General features: G+C 37.8%; 1 protein-coding gene across 3 annotated transcripts in view; it reads right to left on the reverse strand.

The window, feature by feature from the left end:
- Window positions 1–4300: 4300 nt before the first annotated feature.
- LOC139693703 (lachesin-like) overlaps window positions 4301–23080 on the reverse strand; it is a 702929-nt gene continuing 684149 nt past the window's right edge. For all 3 annotated transcript variants that reach the window (XM_071591961.1, XM_071591968.1, XM_071591976.1), the window contains 2 exons: window positions 14778–14999; window positions 4301–6032 (listed from right to left, as the gene is read on the reverse strand). In XM_071591961.1, the coding sequence (XP_071448062.1) occupies window positions 5545–6032; window positions 14778–14999 (710 nt within the window). In that variant the 3' untranslated portion in view covers window positions 4301–5544. The remainder of the gene's footprint in view (window positions 6033–14777; window positions 15000–23080) is intronic.

Below are 23080 nucleotides of genomic sequence, written 5' to 3' on the forward strand. Positions count from 1 at the left end.
GTTCTTAATTTTTTCAATTTTAATGTTGTTAATTTTTAAAAATATATTTCAGGTGGAAAAAAAGCTTAAAGTTTTTATCATTTGTGGTCTGTATAGCTACTTAGAAATTATTTCTTGAAAATGTTGGGAAAACCAAAAATAAATAATGGTCCAAGCCATGAAGACGGCTGCAAATGATAATGTGGATAAAAAGAATGCGTGTACTTCAAAAGACATACAAGAAGATTTGGTTAGTAAAATTAGAATATTGTTAATTCTGACCATAAAAATTTAATTTTATATCAACATGATTTTATAAATTTAGTCCAGTTTCTTGATAGTCTTTTTGGTAGGAATATCTTTTTGATGTTTTGGCCATTAAATGGATAAATTCAGACTAGGACTTGTTCCCATTCTATTCCCATAATTCAAGAGACAGCACTGAAGAAAAACTAACATTGAACTAATATACGTAGACTTAAAGTATAGTCTTAGGCTTCATATAATTTAAATCCTGTTTTCATCTACCTGGAGTCTTGTTCTTTCCCATATTGGACTCACCAATTTCATTTCTGCACATTATGACTAAAAGGTAATCCTAAAATTTTTTAAAGGTAAGTTTACAACTGACACCTGTCTTGGTCTTACTACTCCCAGAATTGGTCTTGGCCATGATAAATTAGTAGAAATAACTACAAGTTTTTCTTGAAGGAAACTTATATTATGATGTGAGGATGGATATGAAGAAGAGTACTATGGTTTAGGAGCAAGGAATGATTGTGGGGAGAACTGCACTTGGTTTAAGCACCACAATGGGCATAGGTATGTGTAGAAAATTCCCAGCGACTTGGAAATGTAATAGTTAAGACTATGTAATGGTTAGAGGCAGATTTGGGAGCAACTTAAACTCACATAGTTTTCTAGGAATATTTGTGGGTTCAGATCATAATTTAGCATTAAGAGCAATATCAGATTCAAGAGGATATACCAGGGAAGATGAATTCAGAAATGGAATGTAGAAGCTATAACAAGAATGAAAAAGAAATGAGTACAAGTTGACAGTAGGCAAATAAATCAGGAGAGTGAAACAGAAACAGAAGAAGAAAGATGGGAACATATCAAAAAAGAAATGCCAAAAGTTACTAAGGAAAATAAAAACATTTTTAGATTAAAATTGATAAGGAAGCCATGGATTAGATGAGAGAAGGAAATGGAAGAATGTAAACACAGAACTAAGAATAAGGAAGTACAAAAAGATATTTAATGGTTGGGGCAAAGAAGTATAGCTGGAAGATACACTGCAAGGTTATGGAGAGCTTACAAATGAAGGGAGGAATTGGGGAGCTTTAGAGAAAGGTGAAAGAACCATTAGAAAGTATGAAGTGAAAATCCATGCATACTATTACAGATAAAGTTAAATCATAGGAATATTATTAACTGACCCTGGAAAGATTCAAGATAAATGATAGGAATACATAGGGTATCCCATATGGCAGATATGGCCAGCAAGTTTAGGCATAGAAAGAAAATATGAGGCAGGTGGAAAAATATTAGGTCCAGTAGTACTTGATGAATAAGAAGGGCAATAAGGCAATTTAAATCAAATAAGGCTTTGAGGATTGATAAAATGCCCCTGTTACTACATTAACGTTAAGGAAAATGTGGCAGGAAGAATTTTTATAGGCTATTTTGTAGCATTAATGAACTTGGCTGGAAGATTTCATAAGATCAGTGTTGATTCCCATCACAAAAAAGGGAAAACAACCACATTTGATGACTATAAGACAATAACTTTGAATTCACCCATTGTTAAAGTGGTACTTCAGATCATCAATAAGATAATTAAGTGGAGGAAAAATGATTACTTAGGGGATGATCAGTTTGAGTTCAGGTAGGGGAGAGGTACTTGTGATGCCATAGCCGTTATGAGGTCACTAATAGAAAGAAACATAAAATCCAATCAGGGTGTATTCGTATACTACATAGATTTTGAAAAGGCATTCCATGGAGTAAATTAAGTAGAATTAATGAATATATTACTGAAGATAGGAGTAGATAAGAGAGACTAGTAACTTATCCATCCTTGAATGCTAAGGTGGAAGAGGAGGATGGGGAGTGGAGATGGGCTGGGGACAGGATTAGGAAATAGAATAAGAAAGAGGTGTCCATTATTAACCATGCTTTTCAATGGAAATGAAAAGGAAATTGAAAGAGGGACAAGGTAATACCTAAAAATATGAATGAAAGTCAATGAGGAATCCATAAAATTAGTTTGGTTGGCAGATAATCAATCTTTAGTAATCCAAGCCAAGGGACAACAATCATTGCTGAGCACATTAGAAGACCAGTGTGATAGGTATGGGATGAAAATGAAAGCAAAAAACAAAGGTAATGGGTTTATGAGAAGGAAAAAGGCTAAGTGGAAACAGGAGGGTAAAAATTAGAGCAGGTGAAACAGTTTACTTACCTTGGGAATATTTTGGATTAAGATGGTCAAAGTAATGGGTAAATCAGCAGAAGACTTGCCTTAGGCATAGATGCTTTCACAAAGGGGAAGGAGTTGATGACAGAGACATCAAATAAAGATGTTAAGAAAATATTAGAATAAATGTTGATACAGTGTGTGATTTTTTATAGTGCAGAACCATGGTCATTTAAAGCAAATTGATGGGTGTAGAATGCAGGCTTTTGAGATGTGAGTGTGGCAAAGGATAGAAAAGGTAAAATGGATGGAAAGTAAAACCAATGAATAAGAGCTAGGTATGGTAGGGTAGGAAAGAGGGTTGTTGAGAGAGGTCTAAAGGAGGCAGGAGAAGTGTATACAGAGAATTTTGATTAGAGATGGAATGTTGATGACTGCAATAAATGGGGAGGACATTAGACGAGTTAGGCAGGGGGAGGAAAAGGGTAGGCAAGGGGGACAGAAATAAGGGAGGCATTAAGTATTCAGATTTAAAGAACAATTTAATGTTGTTAGGAGTGTTAGGTTGTATCTTTTTGGATGGACTGAGAAGCATTGTGATGATCCCTCTATATCCATCCAAAACCCATTGAAAATGGCAGAATAGCAATAACAATAACATAAAAAATTAAGCGGAATAATTATTAAAAATTTTTCAATAATTCAAAAAGTTTGAGCTTTTGTTACCAGAGAGACAGTAATACATGTAGATATCACATCAGGGATAAACTATATTAAGGTGGAGGGGAGATGTTTGCAGGTCTATGATACTCTGTAAACTTACTTACATAATCCATTTTATGGTGTCTTACCCTAATTTTTCTTTTGGTGCAATTTGAATTGAAGCCAAGATTAGTTGCCTAGTTAAGCATTGCTGGTTACAAATAAAATGTGCAAATGAAACAGGAAAAAGTGAACATGAATATTTTTTCAGCCCATAATATCTCATCCCTTCTTAAACCAAGCAATCACTCATTACTTTATATTCTGTGCTATTAATAAGGATAAGATGATCAAAGACTAAATTTATATGATGAAAAAGCATTGAAAATCATACAAATGCATCAGAATGAAGATTCTAACATTCACATTGCATCAAGTCCACAATTGTACCTTTTATTCTTCTTATTTTTAGGAAATACGGGGACTTTCAAATTACTTATACCTCTACTGCTCTTTATCATACCTTACCAAATCCTACCATGTGTACCGAACCCCATCAGTTCAGGTCCCAGTTATCCATCTCTCCCAGAGACTAACCATAGCCTCAGGGACCATTGAATTATAAAAAGACACAATTGTAAGCTGAAAGATGATGCCAATCGAAAACAATAGATTTCAATTAATCAAGCAAATAGATGCCACCAAGCCACTACAGGGGTAATTACCCTCACATTGATTTTATTTCCTGATGCTGTGATTTAATCATCACATATCTTACAAAATGCTGATTACTATGTGATTTTTTGTCCCTTACACCAAAATATTTGATCTCTTATTTTTGTATTATTCTAATCAAACAATTTTTGCAGTTAATGAAGATTTTTTTTTGCATTAAATCTTTTTTTCAGAAACAAAATGTTTTTTCCTCAACTTTCTCATCTACCATCAGGCCTACATGCACTCACAAACACATAGTTCTCCTACTTAGGTACAAAGGGGGTCTGAAATCAACTATTCTCAGGGGCCTTCCTAAATATTACATTAGGCCCATACAGAACTGGTAGCATAATATCTCGACTTTTAAAAATTATTGTCTTAGTAACAATTAATTGAATGGATTTGGAAATCAAAGGGCAGAGAAATCAGTGGGAATAAAATATTTTTTTATTAATTTTACATAATGTCATAGAACACATATGATGATTTTTCAACATATGCTGCATTATCTTGTCCCAAGATTTTTTAAAAATTTCAAAAACCATAATGCACTCCATATATAGTTTTGCACGTCTCTCTATCTGACATTAAAATGGCCGAAGGGGGACAAAGAGGAGGCATAACTCACTTTTTTGGGCTCCCTATGGAATGATTAACTTCACATCACATATCTTTCATGTCTCTTGAGTGACATGCAATTAACGTCGCATTTTATTTGATATTAAACATTTTTTTCAACTTCTCAATACTCTCCATATAGAACTGATATATGTACAGAAAGCTTCCCTTGCCAATAACTAAATCAAAAATAAAAACTGACAAACATGAACCTCTTTCACAACAGTTTTATACAATTTCAAGTCTTTCTTAAAGAGGTAACAAATACATCGTGGGCACATTTCTATCTAAAGATGTTTTGATAAGCCCATTTTGTCGAACAGCTGTAGGCAGTATTACAAAGAGACAAGAACACATGCTACATTCAAGGGACAAGTACACAAGGGATAGATAGAAGCACTTTTATTTGTTTTATTTTTCATAAATTTGATTTTAAATACCAAGTAATCTACTAACAATTGTATGAGGTTGGTGAAAATATTTCCCAAGGATATACCTAGAGGAAAAATATCAAGGCATGTTTTATTTTATTACCTCAAAACACAAGTATCAACTTTGACTTATTGGTTGATTAAAATATCTAACACCCATATGAATCTTTGGTTTGTAAATGTATTGTCCTGTTACCAAGGAAGTTATGTACATGGTTTTTTCCTCTTTTGTACTCTCTAGCCACTCACTTTAGTTCATTGAAAAATATCAAATTGCAAGGCTGAGATATCTTCTGCAACTAAACTAATGACCAATCGGTAGTTTTAAACCAATGAATTTACTTTATCCATTTCAAAAATTTTTCCCTCCAAAAACATATATTAAAAGCTTGATCAAAATTGCAAAGTAAACTTCAGCCTTAATTCCATTTTGCATATTCAATGAGCATTTGGAAAACTCTGTAAATTGGATCAATATCCTTTAAGATTTCCACACCTTTTGAGGATTCTTATTATTACCTTGTAATGCTATTCCTTGGTTATTTTTATTACAAAATTTAAATGTTTACATCTACATAAACGCTTTGATAGCATTCCCTCAAGAATAAAAACAAAACAAGGCTCTCATTTAATTATTGTTACCTTCTATGCCCCCTGGGGCAAGGAACAGTGCATTCAGAGGCATGGCATGTGACAGGCTTGTGCTGACCTCAGGATGCCACTAAGCATTGGCACAAGAGGAAGCCAGCAGGCAAGTGGAAGACTTGGGCCAGGTGTTGCAGATGATGTGGGAGTGGTTGCTCCATTGCCATTGTGTTGCATCACCCACGATGGGGGTCTACTGGTAGCCACCATTATTGTCTCAATAGTACGGGAGGGGTCAGCCCTATTGGCACCCGAGAGGCCACCAGATGGGTGCGTAGTGGCTTCATTGCCAACCCATACCACCCCCTCTTCCCCATCCTCATCACTCTCTTCCTCAGACTCCTCACCATCCAATGCGCCATTTATCTTGGGTTGCTGCTTTTTTCTCGACCTCCTTGAATGCTCTGGTATTTTCTGGTGGGCGCTGGAGCCCTTCTTGCGAGACCCTTTCCCTCCTGATCCTTCATGATACTTTGATGATGCAGGAAGAGTAGTTGTTTTTGGAGTAAGGTGCAACTCTGTGGAGAAAGTAATATGTGTTCTATGATGAGGTTTAACATATAGTTTTAAAAATCTGTGACCAAAAGGGAGAACTGTTTGATTAATGCCCCTTGTGAGTTTTTGTTCCAAAAATAACTCCACCTGTTCTTGCACAACAAGTATCAGAACATCAGCATAAAATTCAATATGGTTAATGGGGAAGTGGAAAGATCAGGAATATTTTGGACCATAGTACCTTATCATCATCAGTACTACATCCTTAAGATTGGTTTACTATAGCCCTCCATTATTCTCTAGCAAGTGCTAATTCCATCACCCCCAATAGCTTTGCTTTTTTATGTCCTCCTTAATTTGTCTTATGTACAATTCTCTTGGTCTTCCTCACAGGATATTCCCTTCACTTTTCCCTTCTATTACATTTCTGACTCTATTATGCCTCAAGGTGCATCCAAATCATCTATTTCATCTTTGCTATAGAGTAATCCATGTGGTCCTTTCCTTCTCTGCTCTTCTACATACCTCCTCATTTCTCATTTCCCAGGCTCATTAAATCTTCAGTACTCTCCTCCAGCACTGTGTTTCAAAGGTTTCTACCTGTATTCTTTGCTTGTCCACATTTCCATTGCTTTATTTCTCTGATCTATAGAGTCCTGTGCTCCATACAAATGTTTTGATGAACTGCTTCCTCATTTGAAACTTTAACCTTTGAACAGAGTCGTTTCCTCTTCTTCACCAACACCATCTTAGCTTGAGCTAGTCTTAGCTTGATGTTCATCAGACTTCTTCCTTCCTAAGTTATGCTGCCCAAATAGATGAATAATTTACCTTGCTCTAATTTCATCCCTCGGATTGTGATATCTCCCTTGAGTTTCTATCTTCAAAATACAAGGATTTTACTTTTTTCTTTTGGGTGCTCATATTATTTCCCAAAGTCCATTGCAATCAGTATTGCTTGTAGGTCATCTTGTGTTTCTGCTACCACGACAATGCCATCTGCCAACTGGAGAATGTGATTTCTTCACTATCCACCTTGACCCCTTTGATGTGCAATTTTTGTGATTATTTGTCTCTGATATATGTATATACTGAATAGTGCTGGCAAGAAGTTGCTTCCTTGTCTAACCCCTTTGTTTATTTGTGTCTCTATTTTCTTTCCATTTTTCATTGCAATGTTTGTTACCTGACACTTGTAGAGGTGATGGATTATTCTTGTCACTGCAGTCCATTCCAAGCACTTTTCCAAGTTCATGAATGTCACATATAAAGCCGTGTTACATGTATCATTTTTTCTGCTAGTTTTTTCTGAATCTTAATTGGTTTGCTCCATGTATTCTTGACTTTGGTCCCAAATGTCTTGATTATTTCTCCATTTATCCTGCCAAAGCCTTGCTTGGTGCCTTGTTGCTCTTCAGGTCTTTCCCACTGTGTCAAATTACCTTCTCGGTATCTCTGGGCCAAATTTGTCTTCTTCTATCATGATTTCTTCTTTGAATAAATCATGTTCAAGTAGTTTGAGTCTTTATTAGAGCCCTTCAATGCATTAATTTCATCTCTTCCCAAAGTCAAAATATCTTCTGCTTGTATCTTTCCATAAGAATATCGACTATTGTGGAATTTTTTTGTTCTTTCTTTAAGTTATTTCTTCATCAGTTCATAAACTCTTTCCCTTCAATATATTATGTTAGTCATTACTTTCAGTAGTTTTCTATCCACTCTTCCTTGGCCTTCTAGCACTTTCATATGACTTGACCACAACTTCTTAGAGCTATATCCTCAGTTTCATTTCTTAGATTCTTTAATTTTCTCCTTGTCCCTATGAGTGTACTTATTTGAGCTGATATACATTGCTGCATGGATTTCAATTTTTGTCAGTATTTTCCATGAAGGAAATTATTTGGTTTTAGAGTGACAACTACCCGCCCTTCTCAAGGCGCTGCAAAGTGCAATAAAATTTTCCACCTATCAGGACTTGTTTTCAATTGTCACTTAAGTCATGAAGAACTTTCCAAAGGAACGGCAGGAGATGCCATAACAGTAACTTTTAACGGAGTCATCCGCTAATGTGCATTGCAATGCAACATTTTTCAGAGTGTAAAAATCGTGTGCGTTGCGCACGACTACGAATGCCTGTGATATTGTATGTATGGTATTTTGTCAAAACATCTTGTTCCTTTAAAAGCCCCAAAATTTCAAAGTTTAAGAGGACGCCTCGATAGCTTAACTGGCTAAAGCACTCAACCGGATATTGAGGGATCTAGGTTCGAATCCCAGTCAAAGCAAATGATTTTTACACTCTGAAAAATGTTGCATCATGAAGAACTGTTAATAAACATGACTATATTCATCATGAGCACTCCTAAAAGGCAAAGAATCATTCATCCATCCCACCCTTTATCACTAACCATATCTTCTTTTGATGATGAAGGAACTATGACTGAAACCACCATAAATTTGCACAGCATATGAAGCTTCAGAGTCCTAATGTTTGGAAAGTACAGATGTAGAGGCAATTTTAAAGTTCATTAACAACAATAATTAGGGTAAAGAAGCATTAGGACAACTATCATTACCTATACTCATGTGTACCCCAATCTCCAAATTTTCTTTACCCAAGGAAGGGCACTCCTGTATTCACTCTACATGCCGGTTAACCACATTACAGCAGAAAAGAGATTACTCTCACTCACAGTATCATATAAATGTCTATATTATTATCTTTTATCAGTCTTACTAGAGTAAAAATATAGTGCTATCAGTGATCATTAATTTATTCATGCACTACTCTTCAATTTAAGAATAAGTTAGAGAAAAATGAAATTAATATACTTTGAATTTTGCAGGATGCAATGTCATTTTTTACCTTAAGTATAAAAGAGATGCTCTATAATAAACCTGGATAATACAGCTTAGAGATATGATGCATTTTAGCAAGGTAAGGCAAACAGCATTGATGTGCCTGATTGTTGCTCTAGGCATTGAATAATGAATGGTTGCTTCAATGAAGAAAAGGATATAGGATTCTTATTTTCATCATAAGACATATCTAACACTTTCATTAAGTCTTGGCCTACTCCCACATAAGTTGAGCAAGTACAAGGGTGGTTAGAAAGGTTATCAGAATTACCATCAGATATCAGTGCTAGTGCAATGAGTTTCCTGTATAGTAATAGGTAATCCTTTATGAGTAAAAGCGTAATGCGTCAGTGCTCTGGGAAGAGTTCTGTGGTATAGATGCCTCTCTGCTGTTGTTCCCATGTAGTTATTTGTGAAGATGGAAAAAATTGATATACGAGCAGTGATGAAATATTTTGTAAAGAAAGGTGTGAAAGCAAAAGAAATCCATACCGACTTCCAGAACACTCTGGGGGACTCTGCTCCTTCATATACGAGCACTACCATTGTCAAGTGGAAAAACAAGTTTAAATTTGGTCGGAACAGGTTAGACGATGATCTGCATAGTGGTCGGCCAAAATGCACTACTACCCCAGAAATTATTGCAAAAGTGCATAAAGTGGTCATGGAGGATCACCAATTGAAAGTGCAAGACATCGCTAAAGTTGTAAAGATGTCATCTGAATGGGCATATCACATTTTAAGAGTGGAACTGGATATGAGAAAATTATCTGCTAGATGGGACTCTTGATGAAGGATCACAAATACAGCAGAGTTAAAATTTCCAAATAATGCTTGATCTGTTTTACCAACAAGATTTTCTGCACCAGTTTGTGACCACAGATAAAACTTATGTCCACTACTATACCATAGAGACAGAACAGTTGTCAAAGTAGTGGAAAAATGTTGATTCACCACCATCAAAGAAAGCAAGCAAAGCCAACATGGCTTGCTGGAAAGTTGATGGCTTTAGTTTTCTGAGATGCAAAAGGGATTCTGCTGAAAGATTCTCTTCACACTGGTCAATTAATTACTGGAAAATGCTATGCTAACCTTCCAGACCAATTGCAGAAAGAGATACATGAAAAAAGGCCAGGTTTGGTAAGGAAGGAAGTCATCTTTCATCAAGACAATACACACTCACACACAAGTGTCTCTGCCATGGCAAAAGTATGTGAACTATGATAAAATTTGTCACCACACCCAACTGATTCGCCTGATTTGGCTACATCAGATTTCTATTTCTTCCTTAAGCTCAAAATTTTCCTCGTTAGACGGAGAATCTCCTCAAAAGAAGAATAGCCAAAGTAGACGGGTATTATGCAGGTCAGAAGGAATCAGTTTTCGAGATGGGATCAAGACATGGGAACATCGCTGGACCAAGTGCATTAGTGTACAGAGAGACTGATTAAAAAATTAAAAAGTTTCACTGAGGTAGGTTTTTTATTTGTATTCCATTCCGAGAACTTTTCTAATATCCCTCCTACTTTCTCTATCATTCAAATTAGGCTAATGCCATCATAATATGTCCACCAAGAGTACTTCCCCTTGGTATGATTCCTCTGACCTAGATTTTGGTTTCCAGTTTCTGGAATCTACTTTTATCTGGTATCTTTCAATCTTCCCTTAATGAATCCTATTTTTGCTAAACAATTCTTTTACCCATTAGTACTCATTGAAAAGTTTCCTTTTGAACTTCTTTAATTTTTTCAACAAGATATATAATAAATGGTATCAATAACACTTGTCACACTTGTAGAGAATTTAACATTTAGATGCAATTTTCTATAAAGCAATCTTTATTTTATATGGACTAAGTTACATTTGATTTTGCGTGTCCCAGCAGTCTTGGCTGGCAACTATTATGTTCCTATTAACTTGTTATATGATATTACGTACGCTTAATTTAGCTATATTTTGAAACGGTTTTAAGGAAAGTATAAAAGTTTTGCTTTTTACAAAATTAAATTCATTACTTCACCAGATTTGTAAAGTTAGTTAGAGGGAAATATCCATTCCATAATTGGAGCAATTACCAATAGCTACCCTCAGAATTGCTTAATAAGCTCAGGCTGCTGTGAGTGTATCAAGCCCTTTCCCATGCAGGTGAATCTCTCTAGGGAGACTATAATACCCTTTCTTTAATCATCAGGGAAAAGTTGCTGCGCTTCCTTGAGGATACTTGAACCACAAGGCTCCACTCTCCCATTCTCTTCTGCTCTTCCATGAGTTGATTTGGCACATTGACCTCATTCCTTCTTTGCCCTATTGCTCATAGAAGATCACTTGGCCAATCTCTCTTATACTTAATATAATGTTACAGAGGACACAGACAGACTATTCTGAACCTTATGTTCTACTGTTACTCCAGGAAGGGACCATGAGCCTCAGTGGCACCATGGCATGAACAATTCTTCACCATGCGCCTCAGTAGCTTGTACTTTGCAAATTGTAACATTATTTTACACACATATATCTTGTAATTAAACGCAGAGTTTATTTTGAGGTATATAGTTATTTGATGAGACCTGGATCCCTATGTCCCAACCCTGTGACACCATTGAGGCCTGTTGGTGCACAGACTGCCACCAAACATAAGGCATACTGGTTCATTTGTGAATTCAAAATTAGCTAATAACTGTCTGAAAATTGGATCACCCTTCCACCCTCTCTGATGGAGTGCCATAAGAAATTTGCTCAACGGGAACATGTATCTTGTGGTAGTGGCAGCATGTATGGTGATGAAGAGATCATCAGGGCTGCCTAAAAATCATTCCTCCATCTCAATTTGAGAGCAGACTGCCCGAGAGCAATTTATCTGTGACATTTGCAAAGGGGAGTCTCAACTTAGTCACCTTCAGGGTTGGTACAGCATAATAAAAAACAAAGCCTCAGGCAAAGTTGATCAAAATTATTTGTTGGGAAAGGTGGACCACTATTTTTCTCAATGACTATTTCCAAGTCAAAACTGGTATCATACATTAGAGCATTGCTGATTTGCCCAAATAAGAACACCTCTTATGGCCCAGAAATTGAAAAAAAACATGAGTTTTTCTTTCCCTTCAATAATAATATAAGCTGCAAACATCTAGTAGAAGGAAGACAATCCACTCAACTCATTGGAATCTCATAAGGAAGAGATTTTCTCACAAGAAATGTGATGCCCTTACTTGGAAAAGTTCATTATTTGTGTAGCTTAACTAGCAAGAAAAACTAAAAAGTAAACTAACCAAAGAAAACTTAAGCAGCAATACTCACAGTGTGCATGCATGAAATGTAGAACATGTGTGTTGTCCAGACATTCATCTGTGTTCTACACCTTTGCTCATGGAATGAAAGCTCATATATGATGAGAATTATCCAATATAATTTAGGTTGGTTGGCTTTCTTCCAATATAATTAAATACCTTTTCCTAATGTAACTTAAAGAAGAAAATATATGAAGATGATGTCAGTGAATAAAAATTGGCTGGCTGTACAAACAATAAAATCAGTGAATTATTACAAAATGTACCTACTTCAACATTGATTGCAATTGAATTACAAAGAGTTGGGGATAAAACAATTGAATGCCCCTCCTAATAGATATTTACTTGCAAATACATATCATGTAAAGAGTAAAACTGCTCAGAAGCAATTCAATATGGACAAGTAATTGATTAGAAAGTCCTATACTTGATTAAAGTCCGCCTCCAGCTCCATAAAGGAGAACTTCAAAGAAGGAGAAAAGAAAAGGAAATTTTGGTAGAAATACCATGGGCATCCCGATTATTTAGGTGTCTAAAAAGTCTGCCTACTATCCCATTGGCTGCTGGTTCTAGTTCCACCTTTAACATGGATGTTGTGTTGACTCTGATGCCTCAGCTCTTAGGAAATCCATTGAAAATACCAAATTAGCTCATTGAGCAAGATCTCAAAACATATAGAAACCACCAGAGAGGAATAAAAAACAAATGAGAGTATCAGTTCCAGGGCTTATTCCCACCCCAGTAATTGTACTCAGAAATATGTAGGATTCTTACTCCACATGCTAGTGCCTAGGATTATTTTAAAATGGTCTCATGGGTGATGGATGTCCAGGGTAATATTGAACAAGGTCCTGTTAAAACAAATAATTGCCTTAAAGTTTTTCTTGGTGAAAATACTCCAAAAATATTAGTTTCAAATTCATTTATTTCATGCATAAACTGTGTAAACTGTGTAAACATTTGCTTTATTGCTTATGAATTTATCAAAATATTTGGCAATGGCTCCATCTTGGAAAGTAAACAATTGGTGTATTTTTACAGCAGATACTCCCAGTACATTATCAGGGAGATATCTTAGATGCAGTATTAGAATTATTTGGTATGGAGCTATGTGAACTGGTCATTCATTTTGGATAATCAGGAATCATCACTCAATGAGACATCTATATCCCATTAAGACTAAAACCACTTCAATTTGCTTGGTTAAACACCCTCACTGCAGTTTTATTAATACCTATATCCATCCTTTTTCAATTTGAAAATCATGAGAATATGGGAAAAATAGAGAAATCTGTTGAATCTGTTTACTGAAATCTGTTTACTGGTGGGTAAGTATAATTTTGAGAGGCACATAATTAAGGATTTTAATTGCATATTTTGAATGGGTAAATATGGAAATCAAGGGATAAAATGGCAGGAGACATGAAAATGTGATATTAGCCAAAGAATGTTGTTCAGGAATGGTCTGAGAGGGGGTGAAAATGATAAAGTAACAAAAGATCAATCTCTTTCCTCATAGCTCATTGCTGAACAATGAAAACGATATATTTGTGAATGTATTGGTTTTATCAATCATTTTTGATAAAAGGTTAGCAGATAGAAAAATAGATATTAAAAACTTGATTATTATGTAACTATAGACAATAAACAACTGACTCTGAATTATCTGATTTTAAAATGAGTTTTAGTTTCAATTAGTTAACAAAAGTAAGACCCATTCTGAGAGTCTCCTTTTATAACCAGTTTTGTCTTGACAGTGGAAGTGAAAATGGTGTGAAAATCAGTCAAAATTTCTTTGGAAAATATTGAGGAGAAATCAATATCAATAATAAGGAGAAACTAAAAAAGATAGAATATGTTGGAAATACCATCATAGTGAAAATGTATACACATTAAAGTACACACCTGAAATATGTTGAACTATCATTTTATATTAAAAAATAAGTTAAATAGCATCTGCTAGGGCTACTTCTGCAAGAAAATTGTGTTCAAACAGAGATTAAAACTTATTACTAGAAAAAAATTGAAATACATCTTGTTTCTTTGGTTTATTACTGTGGGTTATATAATATGCCTTTGAAGGAGGCAGTCATTTGTGCCAAAGCTTAAATTTATGTTCCTGTAAAATACAATGGTGATGAATTCTCTGAAGCATTCAATACTAGTTCTGGTTTATTCCACAATTTAAAATGGCAACCATATCATCATAGTGTCACCATGATGAATGGATTAGTAAGTACTAATAAATAGGCAGCTGAAAAATTACTACGTGCTATAGTATTATGAATTCACCTCTATCCCCTGTATTTTAAAATTGCCTCATTTTGTGCAAGTTTTCATAGCAGAAAGACTCTGGAATACTTCCATTGCACTAAACAAGGTTTGACTATGTGGTAAAACCTCATAAAATCTAAAATATAATAAACTTAATAAAGAGCATTATCAGAAAAATTGCAAACTGAATTTGGTTATTTAGGAGTTACTCAAACCTAGAAAGTGAAATGATCTATGATTGAATTATCCACTTATTAACAGATGATGCAGACATAAATAAACTTAATTACAATCATAATTAGTCACCAATAGAAACCAGAGGGGATACATGGTGGATGTCCTTCTCACCTTGGAGTCGCACTCCACCCTCCACCTTGCCGAGGGCATTGACAGAGGCACACACGTAGCCGCCATAGTCCCTCTTCTCCAGCGCCCGAATTGTGAGGTTCATGAGCAGCGAGTACTCGGTCAACATCGTCTCAGACATTATGTACTTGGTGCCCTCGACCAGCTTCTCCCCTGCATGAGGAATCGCGAAAAGGTCTTGCTTTTTAACCTCGCTCTTCTCATCTTCATCCGGAATATGGCAGTGTGGAAATCATTCATTAGACGACAAGTACTCAAGTGCTTCAAACAACGAAACATTTCTCATTTCCAAACTTTTGAAAATATCATAAAGTTTTAAGGCTGTGCATGTTACAGTTTCTGAATCTTACATATATCTTTTATATTTAAATGCACATATACATTAATATTTTTAATGTGCTGTATTACATCACATGCATAATAACTGGATATGTATGTTATTCCTCTTGAATTTAGGGATTTGAGGTATTAAATTGTACATTAATATGGAAGATTTCAGATGTATACATATGGAGACAGCAATCACAGATCTTTGATATGAATCATTTCTTGCATGCATTCATATCTGTGAAATGTCTTTCAGGCAATGAAAAATCATGGCCTAAATTCAACTAAAATCCAAAACCATTATCACCAAAAGCTTAAAGGAACTTAGCCTAAATTACTAATATGCAATGTATATATGCACCTTGCTGGTAGGAAGTTTTGTGCATGAGGAAAGGTTTGCATATATCCTACATGGCTTGGTCACCATCCTTTTGCTGGCTATATCAGTGGTCAAAAGTTATGCAACAATGCACCCGTGGTAGCTGATTCATTAAAAACTTAAATTATATACAGTATTTAACAGTAACACAAACATGCTTCTAGATCTAGACAAGAAATCATCAGGGAAGTAAATAATAGATTAATATAATTTTTTAAATTTAGGGCAGTTGACATTGGTCCACACAAAATGTATTTTTGGATTAGACAATTAGGTCAATATTTTTATAATTTTTTGATAGAATTCTTTATTTTCTACTAATTTTCATGAATGCCTATTAGAGACTCCTTAACATGTTCATATATGCATTCCTTTTGCAAGCACTTTCATGGTGGGTGAATATTAAATGTGGCTTTGCCAATTAAAAATATATTATCGGGATTATATAAACATTGATCAGGATTATATATTTTAATTCAATTGGTGCTGTTGCAATCTTACCTTTCACTGACATCAAGTTTCTTAAGGAAATGACTTGGTCAGAAAACCCATTTAGATTTTTATACTGCAGCAATCCATTGATTAAAATCAGATACACATTTTAAAAAGAAGTTTAACTTTTTCAGAAATTATTAATTTATTGCCAAGATTTTAATAGCCCATTTTATAGGACTAATAATATTTCGGTAATAGTCTTAAGACTGCCAAGATCTATCGTACATTGTAAATGGAAGAAAGTTAATTATGAATATTTCAATACAAACATCACCACTGTCCGGCAGAGGAGAATATGAACATTTCTGTGGTCTGACTTTTAAAATTACTTAAGCAGCCCCAAGGGCATTATTACTTAAAAAAAAACATGTCACAAAGAGGATTGATTATATATACCTATCTATTTCCACAAATGTAATTCATTCATGACTATTTTATACCTTGTATATGAATAAAACAGTAAAATCATCTCAAGTAAACACAAAAAATTCAACGACATATAGTAGTTGCACTTCCGCCTCTCAGTTCAAGTTTCGCGATCACGTTTCCATGCGTGAATTACGGCTCGCGGGTATTATTCCATCCCTCCATATTTCCGCTCACGATAAAAATACTGGAGGTTGCGCAAAATTTGACAACAGTGTAGTCGTGCACCAATGCGCGCGTGCGTCATATACATATATTTATATTATTTTTTTCACCGGAGGCAATATTTCGCCCAAGGCCGAAAGGAGAAAAAAAGGAGGGTAAAAATAAGAAGAAGAAGAAGAACTCTCGGGGATTCGCATTCCCATCGCGGCGTGTGCGCGGGCGGAGGACGTTTATCCAGCATCTGATGCAGAGGGATTTCGCCCTGCTCTCCTTTCCCTAAGAAATGTGGAAGGTGGGAAGGAGGCTCGCGGGGAGCGAGGGCCGGAAGAGAGCGGGGGACGTGGGTGGGGTCGGCGAAATAGCACGGTGCCGAGGAGCCGTAGATGATGGAGAAATAGACAAAGAAGGGCGCATCGCTGTAATGCAGAACTGAGGTTCACCTCTCCTTTCACGCCCCCCTCCTCCTTCCCCGCCCAAACTATCCACGCCCCCCCCCCCCCTCCTCCCACCCGCGTCCCCTCTGGTTCCGCTTATCTCGCTCCCTCGACCCCCACTTTTATGTTTCCCCGACCCTTTTACCCTATTCTCCACACTTCCTCCTCCCCCGCCTCCTCTCATCCCCCGTCCCAACTCCTCATCCCCTTGCCCGTCCTTCCCATCAGCCATTGCGGGCGGAAGCTGCGGTGCTTCTTCTCTCCCCCTTCAATCCCCCCCAACCACCTTCCTTCCCGGCCTCCTCCTCGGGAAACAATCCCCCGCTCACCTCTCCCTCCGCCAACGGTCGCCCCCTAACCCCCGCCCTACCCCCTCTCTTATCCCGCCCGGAGAGGGATTTAGCTGCTTAGCCCAATATACACCGCCTCTTCCCTCGGGACACAGATCCCAGGCCCACTTTATTTATCGCCTTCCTCCGCGGATCCTTAACCCTCGGAGGGATTAGGGTGGAGGACGGGGAGGGTGTGTGTGTATGTGAGTGGGGGGATGGCTGTTGGGTCTGCGTGTGTGTGCGCGCGAGGTGGATGCTGCCGGCCATTTCTCCCCCTCCTCTCCGGCCGCTTCGATGAGCTCCAAGTGAGGGCGGAGGTGGAGGGCTTACCTGAAGGAAGGGAGGGCGGTTGCCGCAGCAGGGTGCCGCCGCGACCCACTAGTAGGGCACCCCCAGACACACGCCGTCGTCCTCTGCGAGCCTTCCGCCAAAGCGCCCCTCCCACCCGTTCGGACACCTTCCGACTCCCCGCCCCCCTCCCTCTCTCTCTGCCTACACACATTGGCACACTCACAGTTCCTCCACTCCCCTCACGGCCGCTCCACACAGTGACGGAGGGATAGGAGGCGTTAGAGGGATTCCCGCCTCCGCGAGCGCGGGGAAGGAGATAGGGTTTCTTCCCTCGTCTTCCTCACCCCCTCCCTCCCCCTGCATGTCGCCCCCTCCGGCCCGCTTATCTAATATCTATCTCCCCGTGCACAAAGGAATCCTCCACAAAACTGATTCTCTCTCCTTTTATTTCCTTCTCTCCTTTCCTCTTCCCCCGGACGTAATTGTTTCGCTCGAGGACCTCGCTCCTCCTACTCCAGTCAACCCGGCTTCATCTCTCCGCCTCCCTAGTAATTGGAGCGACGCGTCCTTGACTCAACTGCAAGTCTTCCCCCCACCATTCCCACGTGTGCGGGCGGGGAGAGGGATGGAAGGGGTGGTGTTGGTGGGTGGGGGTGGGGGGTAGATTCTTCACCCAGGGTTGAACCCTCGCCCTCGATTCCTGTTTATCTCCCCGAAGTCGACGCACCCGACCAAGAACACTTGACTGAGGGTCAAACGGTACTTTCGTAGGTGACCCTGTCGCGACTTGCGAGTATCCGCCGCTGTTTTTGGATGATGTTTTGGCGCGAAGCGTCGATGGACTTTCGAATGCTTTTCAAAAGTTTTTCCACGGGTTGAACTTACGAGAAATTAGTTTCTCTCTCGAGACTGCGCTAATGGGTAAGTTTTCCCAGACGGGTTTGGCTCTCGAAAATGAAGTGACTTCTCCATGGTACATTTTTGTGATAGATGTATGTCACGATGAAAGTCGTAAGCCAACATATAAAATAATTATTAAAAAGATTTTGTAGATTTTCCTGGAAACAACGATTGAGAGATTTTGAATTTGTGCCAAAGGGTAAATGTTTAGAAGTGCCACAAGGTAACTAAAAATACTGATTTGACCACCAGAAAAATTGCCTATTTGATACGTTTCTCTTGGGAAAAATTTAAGCCGATGGAGCAGTGACCAAGAGGTGCATGCTAACTAGGATTTGATGCCAAATCTATTTTTCTTCACCAACATTTACCTCTTTTGTTCTCTTTGCTACCAAATATTCCCTTCCAACCTCTTTTGTAAGCATTCTATTTAACAGGGTCTCGTACTTCTTTATTTATGAGAAAGCCTAATATGTTTTGCATATCTTGCTAATGTAAACTTCCATATGTAGACAACTATAACATCAGGCCAATTTGACAAGTACACACTTATCAACTTAGTTACTCGTTCTGCGGAAGTGCACATGAACGCAAGAATACCCACAATATATGATTTAAAATAATAGCTTTTAAAGGCATACAGAAATGTATTACGGGCACTGGAATCCCTCAAGAGTCGTTTTAATATACGTATAATATGAGCTAGTTTAATGTAGTTAAACATTTATAAGTAAATGCTCTCCGTTTACTTTTATGGAGACCGCATAATTTTAAAGTAGTTACCATTCTGGACCTGAGTACTTTAAAGATTCTGCAGGAAAATAACTTGAATATTATTTGCACGAACGGCTTGCTTGCGAGCGTTTCCCGAGATGGGCAGCTTCCCGCGAGGCGTTGGGTCATCATTCAGTTGGGATACCATCGGCTCCGCGCAAATATGTCCATATTCCTTGCACATATTTCTCCAGCTCTATAGGAAATCTTTTCCTGGGCGAGCGTCATTAAACGGCTGTTTCAAGAGGATTCCAAGGATATTCCGAATATTTGCGAGTCAGAAATCTTCGAAAAGATACTGAATTCTCAAAATTGGATGGCTCACACCACTCATATTACCACATCGCATCATCTCACGGTTGACCTTAAGAGAGGATCGATCCTACCATACATAAATAAGCGTAAAAGAGGATGAAATGTAGAACAACTCATGCATTTTTACCGCTCTATCCAATGCAAACCACATACAATCATCTGTAAAGTAAGTGCTCACTCATAACTTTTTAAGACATCGTTTCCCAAAAAGTCAGTTGACGTTTGACACGCAGGAGAACTGAGCCATTTTGGGAAAGACATGCAAGACAACAGGGTTGGATGGGCAGACGATACGATTTTACGGCTTGGCACAGGGGCTATCGCGAGACTTTAAAGTTTCAACCCGGGAAAGGAAAACAATTAACCACGTTGTTTTTCCCAACATTTTAAAAATTTTTTAATTGCAACTTGGACTTGATGAATACGTGTAGTACATGATTAAAGTGCAGACAACACATCAAATCCGTTCCTCTCATCAAGGTGCAAAATTGCGAAATGAGAACGATCTCCATGCGTAAAACTATCCGTGGCGTGCTTAAAAGTTAAAATAGATTGGTTATGAAATTATTTTAGCACGTATTAATGACAACACTTAAATTAGAAGATTGAATAACATCATGCATCATCAGGGAGCAGAACGAAAAATGACTGCATACTGGACGAATGTATATTTATCAAAGAACTTGAATACAAAATCAATAACAATTACATCATTTATTGAGTTATATCCGAGAGGCTATCAATTCTAAATTTACCGTGAAATTGAAAATAAATATTTTTTGGTCACATATCCAGAACTGCCACAAAACATTTTTAACAGTGTAAATAAAGATCTAAAAATTCACATTAAAGCAATTAAAAATAAAAGAATATCGGATCACACACAACTTGCACCATTATAAACATGCATTCCTGAGCAATGATGAAGTACAATGGTTAATTAAATTTATTTTAAAGGACTATTAAATGAAATATCTATTCTAGCTTTTCCCAATGGTATGCGGGTTAGATTTATGTATTTGTATTCATACTTATGGAAATGACGCAAGGAATGCAACCACCTGCAACATTTTTCACGATATATTTTGCATAGGCCGCCTTTTAACAAAGTAAATAAGTCTCTTTTGTGAGACTGGACTAAGCCGAGCTCCTGAAAAATCTACTTCTGACTTATGACCTTGTAGCTATATGAAATCGTCCCCCAATCTCACCATGGCGATAAATCCTTCGTCCATCTCCCTAACCTTCCCACCTCTCCCCGCCCTCACCTGACACCCCCAAATCCCATTGCCCACCATCGCGTCTCACCTCCACCTCTCAGCCCTTCCCCGCCGGCGCTATCCGCGCTGCGCTTTTATCTCGTTTCATTCATCACCGAGCGCCCCTCCTTCCCTTCAAATGAATTTGTTCGCGAGCGCACTCCAGACCTTCCCAGGCATTATTATCATCTTCCATCCCCCCCCGTTGATCCTCGGTGGGGAAAAAAGAGGTTGCTTACCTCCCTGAGTGTTTCTGACTTATTATATTATATCTGCTCCCTTCTCTCGGGAATCCTCACGATTGTTCCGCCCCTCTGATTCGAGCGTAATTTGTGAAATATCTCAGAGTTTCCTTTTATTTGGACACCTTTGACGATAAAAAGGGCGAGGGTCGTCGGTCTGCTCAACCCACATCCACCTCACCGGGGTCTCCAACCCATGCTTCACTTCCGGGTATCCTCCCCGGTATTAACTCAGAAAACGATGTCACCTGGCCGGAAAATACAACTAGAACGCTCACTACGTAATCCTAATGAAACCATTGAGCAACACAAATTACCATTATTTATTTTATTTTTCACGGAAAAAGTTGTGTTAATTTACCAGGAAATAGTTCAAAATGCGAGGTTCGTTCTTAATCAGTTAAAACTGAAACACCTTGGTTAACAGTAGGCTAAGTATTTTTAAAAATGAGCACTCAGTCGAGGAACTAACAATGCGCTCTTAACTGACTACCCCGCCAGGGAGAAATCATGGAATCAAGGTGGTCTTAACGGTTCGAGTAGTATTCGGTGATACAAAAGCCAATTATTATTCATTCTGCTGAACATCGGCCAATATTTAATTAGAGGCTAAAGAGGAAGCAGGCCATATAAATTACAGCACATTAATTACATTACTTTGAGGGAAGTTAATAAATTTACAGCAATTCTTAAACCTAAGCTTAACAATTTTTTAAAGTGACCGATGAACTTATTCATACATGATGAACGTTGTTTGTTATACACATTTGTGATTTCAAAACCTGGGTGGATTGGTTTTAAATAACCAGCCATCGTGTACCCTCATTCACTGGTATTTTGAGACTCGGAACACTATTTGCCTTCCCTATTCAGGTAACCAAATCCTCATCCCATCCTCCCTTCCTCTCTACTCGAGGGGTACTCTACTCGAACACTGAACCAAATGAAATTCGTCGAGGAAGGGAAAGGGGAAGTTCAAATTCGGGTTAGCTAAACCTGCCGGTTTAGAGATGTCCGGGGTTTCACAAATTGAATTTTTTCATCCGCACTAATTAAACTATTACATTGGTAGTCTGCCGTTTAATGACGGTTTTGGACTGATACAAACTGATCATTGCTACATTTCTTCGCTCCTTTTAAAAAGAGACACCCTCAAATTTCCCACAGTACCACCTTAAACTGCTCTTCGATAATGCGAACGTTATACCCACTTACTCGCCTGCCAAACATTCTCCCCTCAATCAGTCTTCAACATGCTCTTAATTCACCTTTCGAATCTCTTTTGGATTTCTTCCAACAATCTTCCTTCCTTCCCTCCAATGAATAGTACTTTATGGTTTGTTTTTCTTTCCGTTCATTTTACCTTTTCCCTCCTTCCCCACCCTCACATCTCAAAAGCCTCCAATCTACGAATATCATCTTACTTTAACGACCAGGTTTCTGCGCCGCACAAAATGACGCTCCACACCAAAGTTTTAACGAGTCTTTTCTTAACATCCTTACTCAACGTCCCTGCCATCAACTTCCTTCTTTTAAATGATCCTTGGCCTAACCCAATCCTTATTCTTATGCTCCTTATACTTTGACCATCTTGGTCCTAAATACTTTTAAGATAGGAAAACTACAAATAAAAATGTCATTGCTTCAGAAATAAAACTCATGCTACTATGAATGTGAAAAACTACAGAATTATGGGAATTTATCTACCGAAAATTAGATTAGTCATAAGATCATAACTTTGTGTGACTTCTTCAATTGAATAGCATTGGTGCAAAAAAACCTTGTAAGATTTAGCAGAAGCTACTTCAAGGCCGTAATTATCTTTGGGAATTAAGTTTTGGTTTCTACGGCGATGGAAAATAATAATTATGGGAGTAACCAAAGAAAGCTTAGGGCACTTTAGTCGTATAATTACATATTACTGGTTAATTTAGACGCACAAATTA

The sequence above is a fragment of the Hetaerina americana genome, unplaced genomic scaffold, assembly GCF_022747635.1.
Source record: "Hetaerina americana unplaced genomic scaffold, ioHetAmer1.1.p SCAF_1, whole genome shotgun sequence".
Classification (NCBI taxonomy): Eukaryota; Metazoa; Arthropoda; class Insecta; order Odonata; family Calopterygidae; genus Hetaerina; species Hetaerina americana.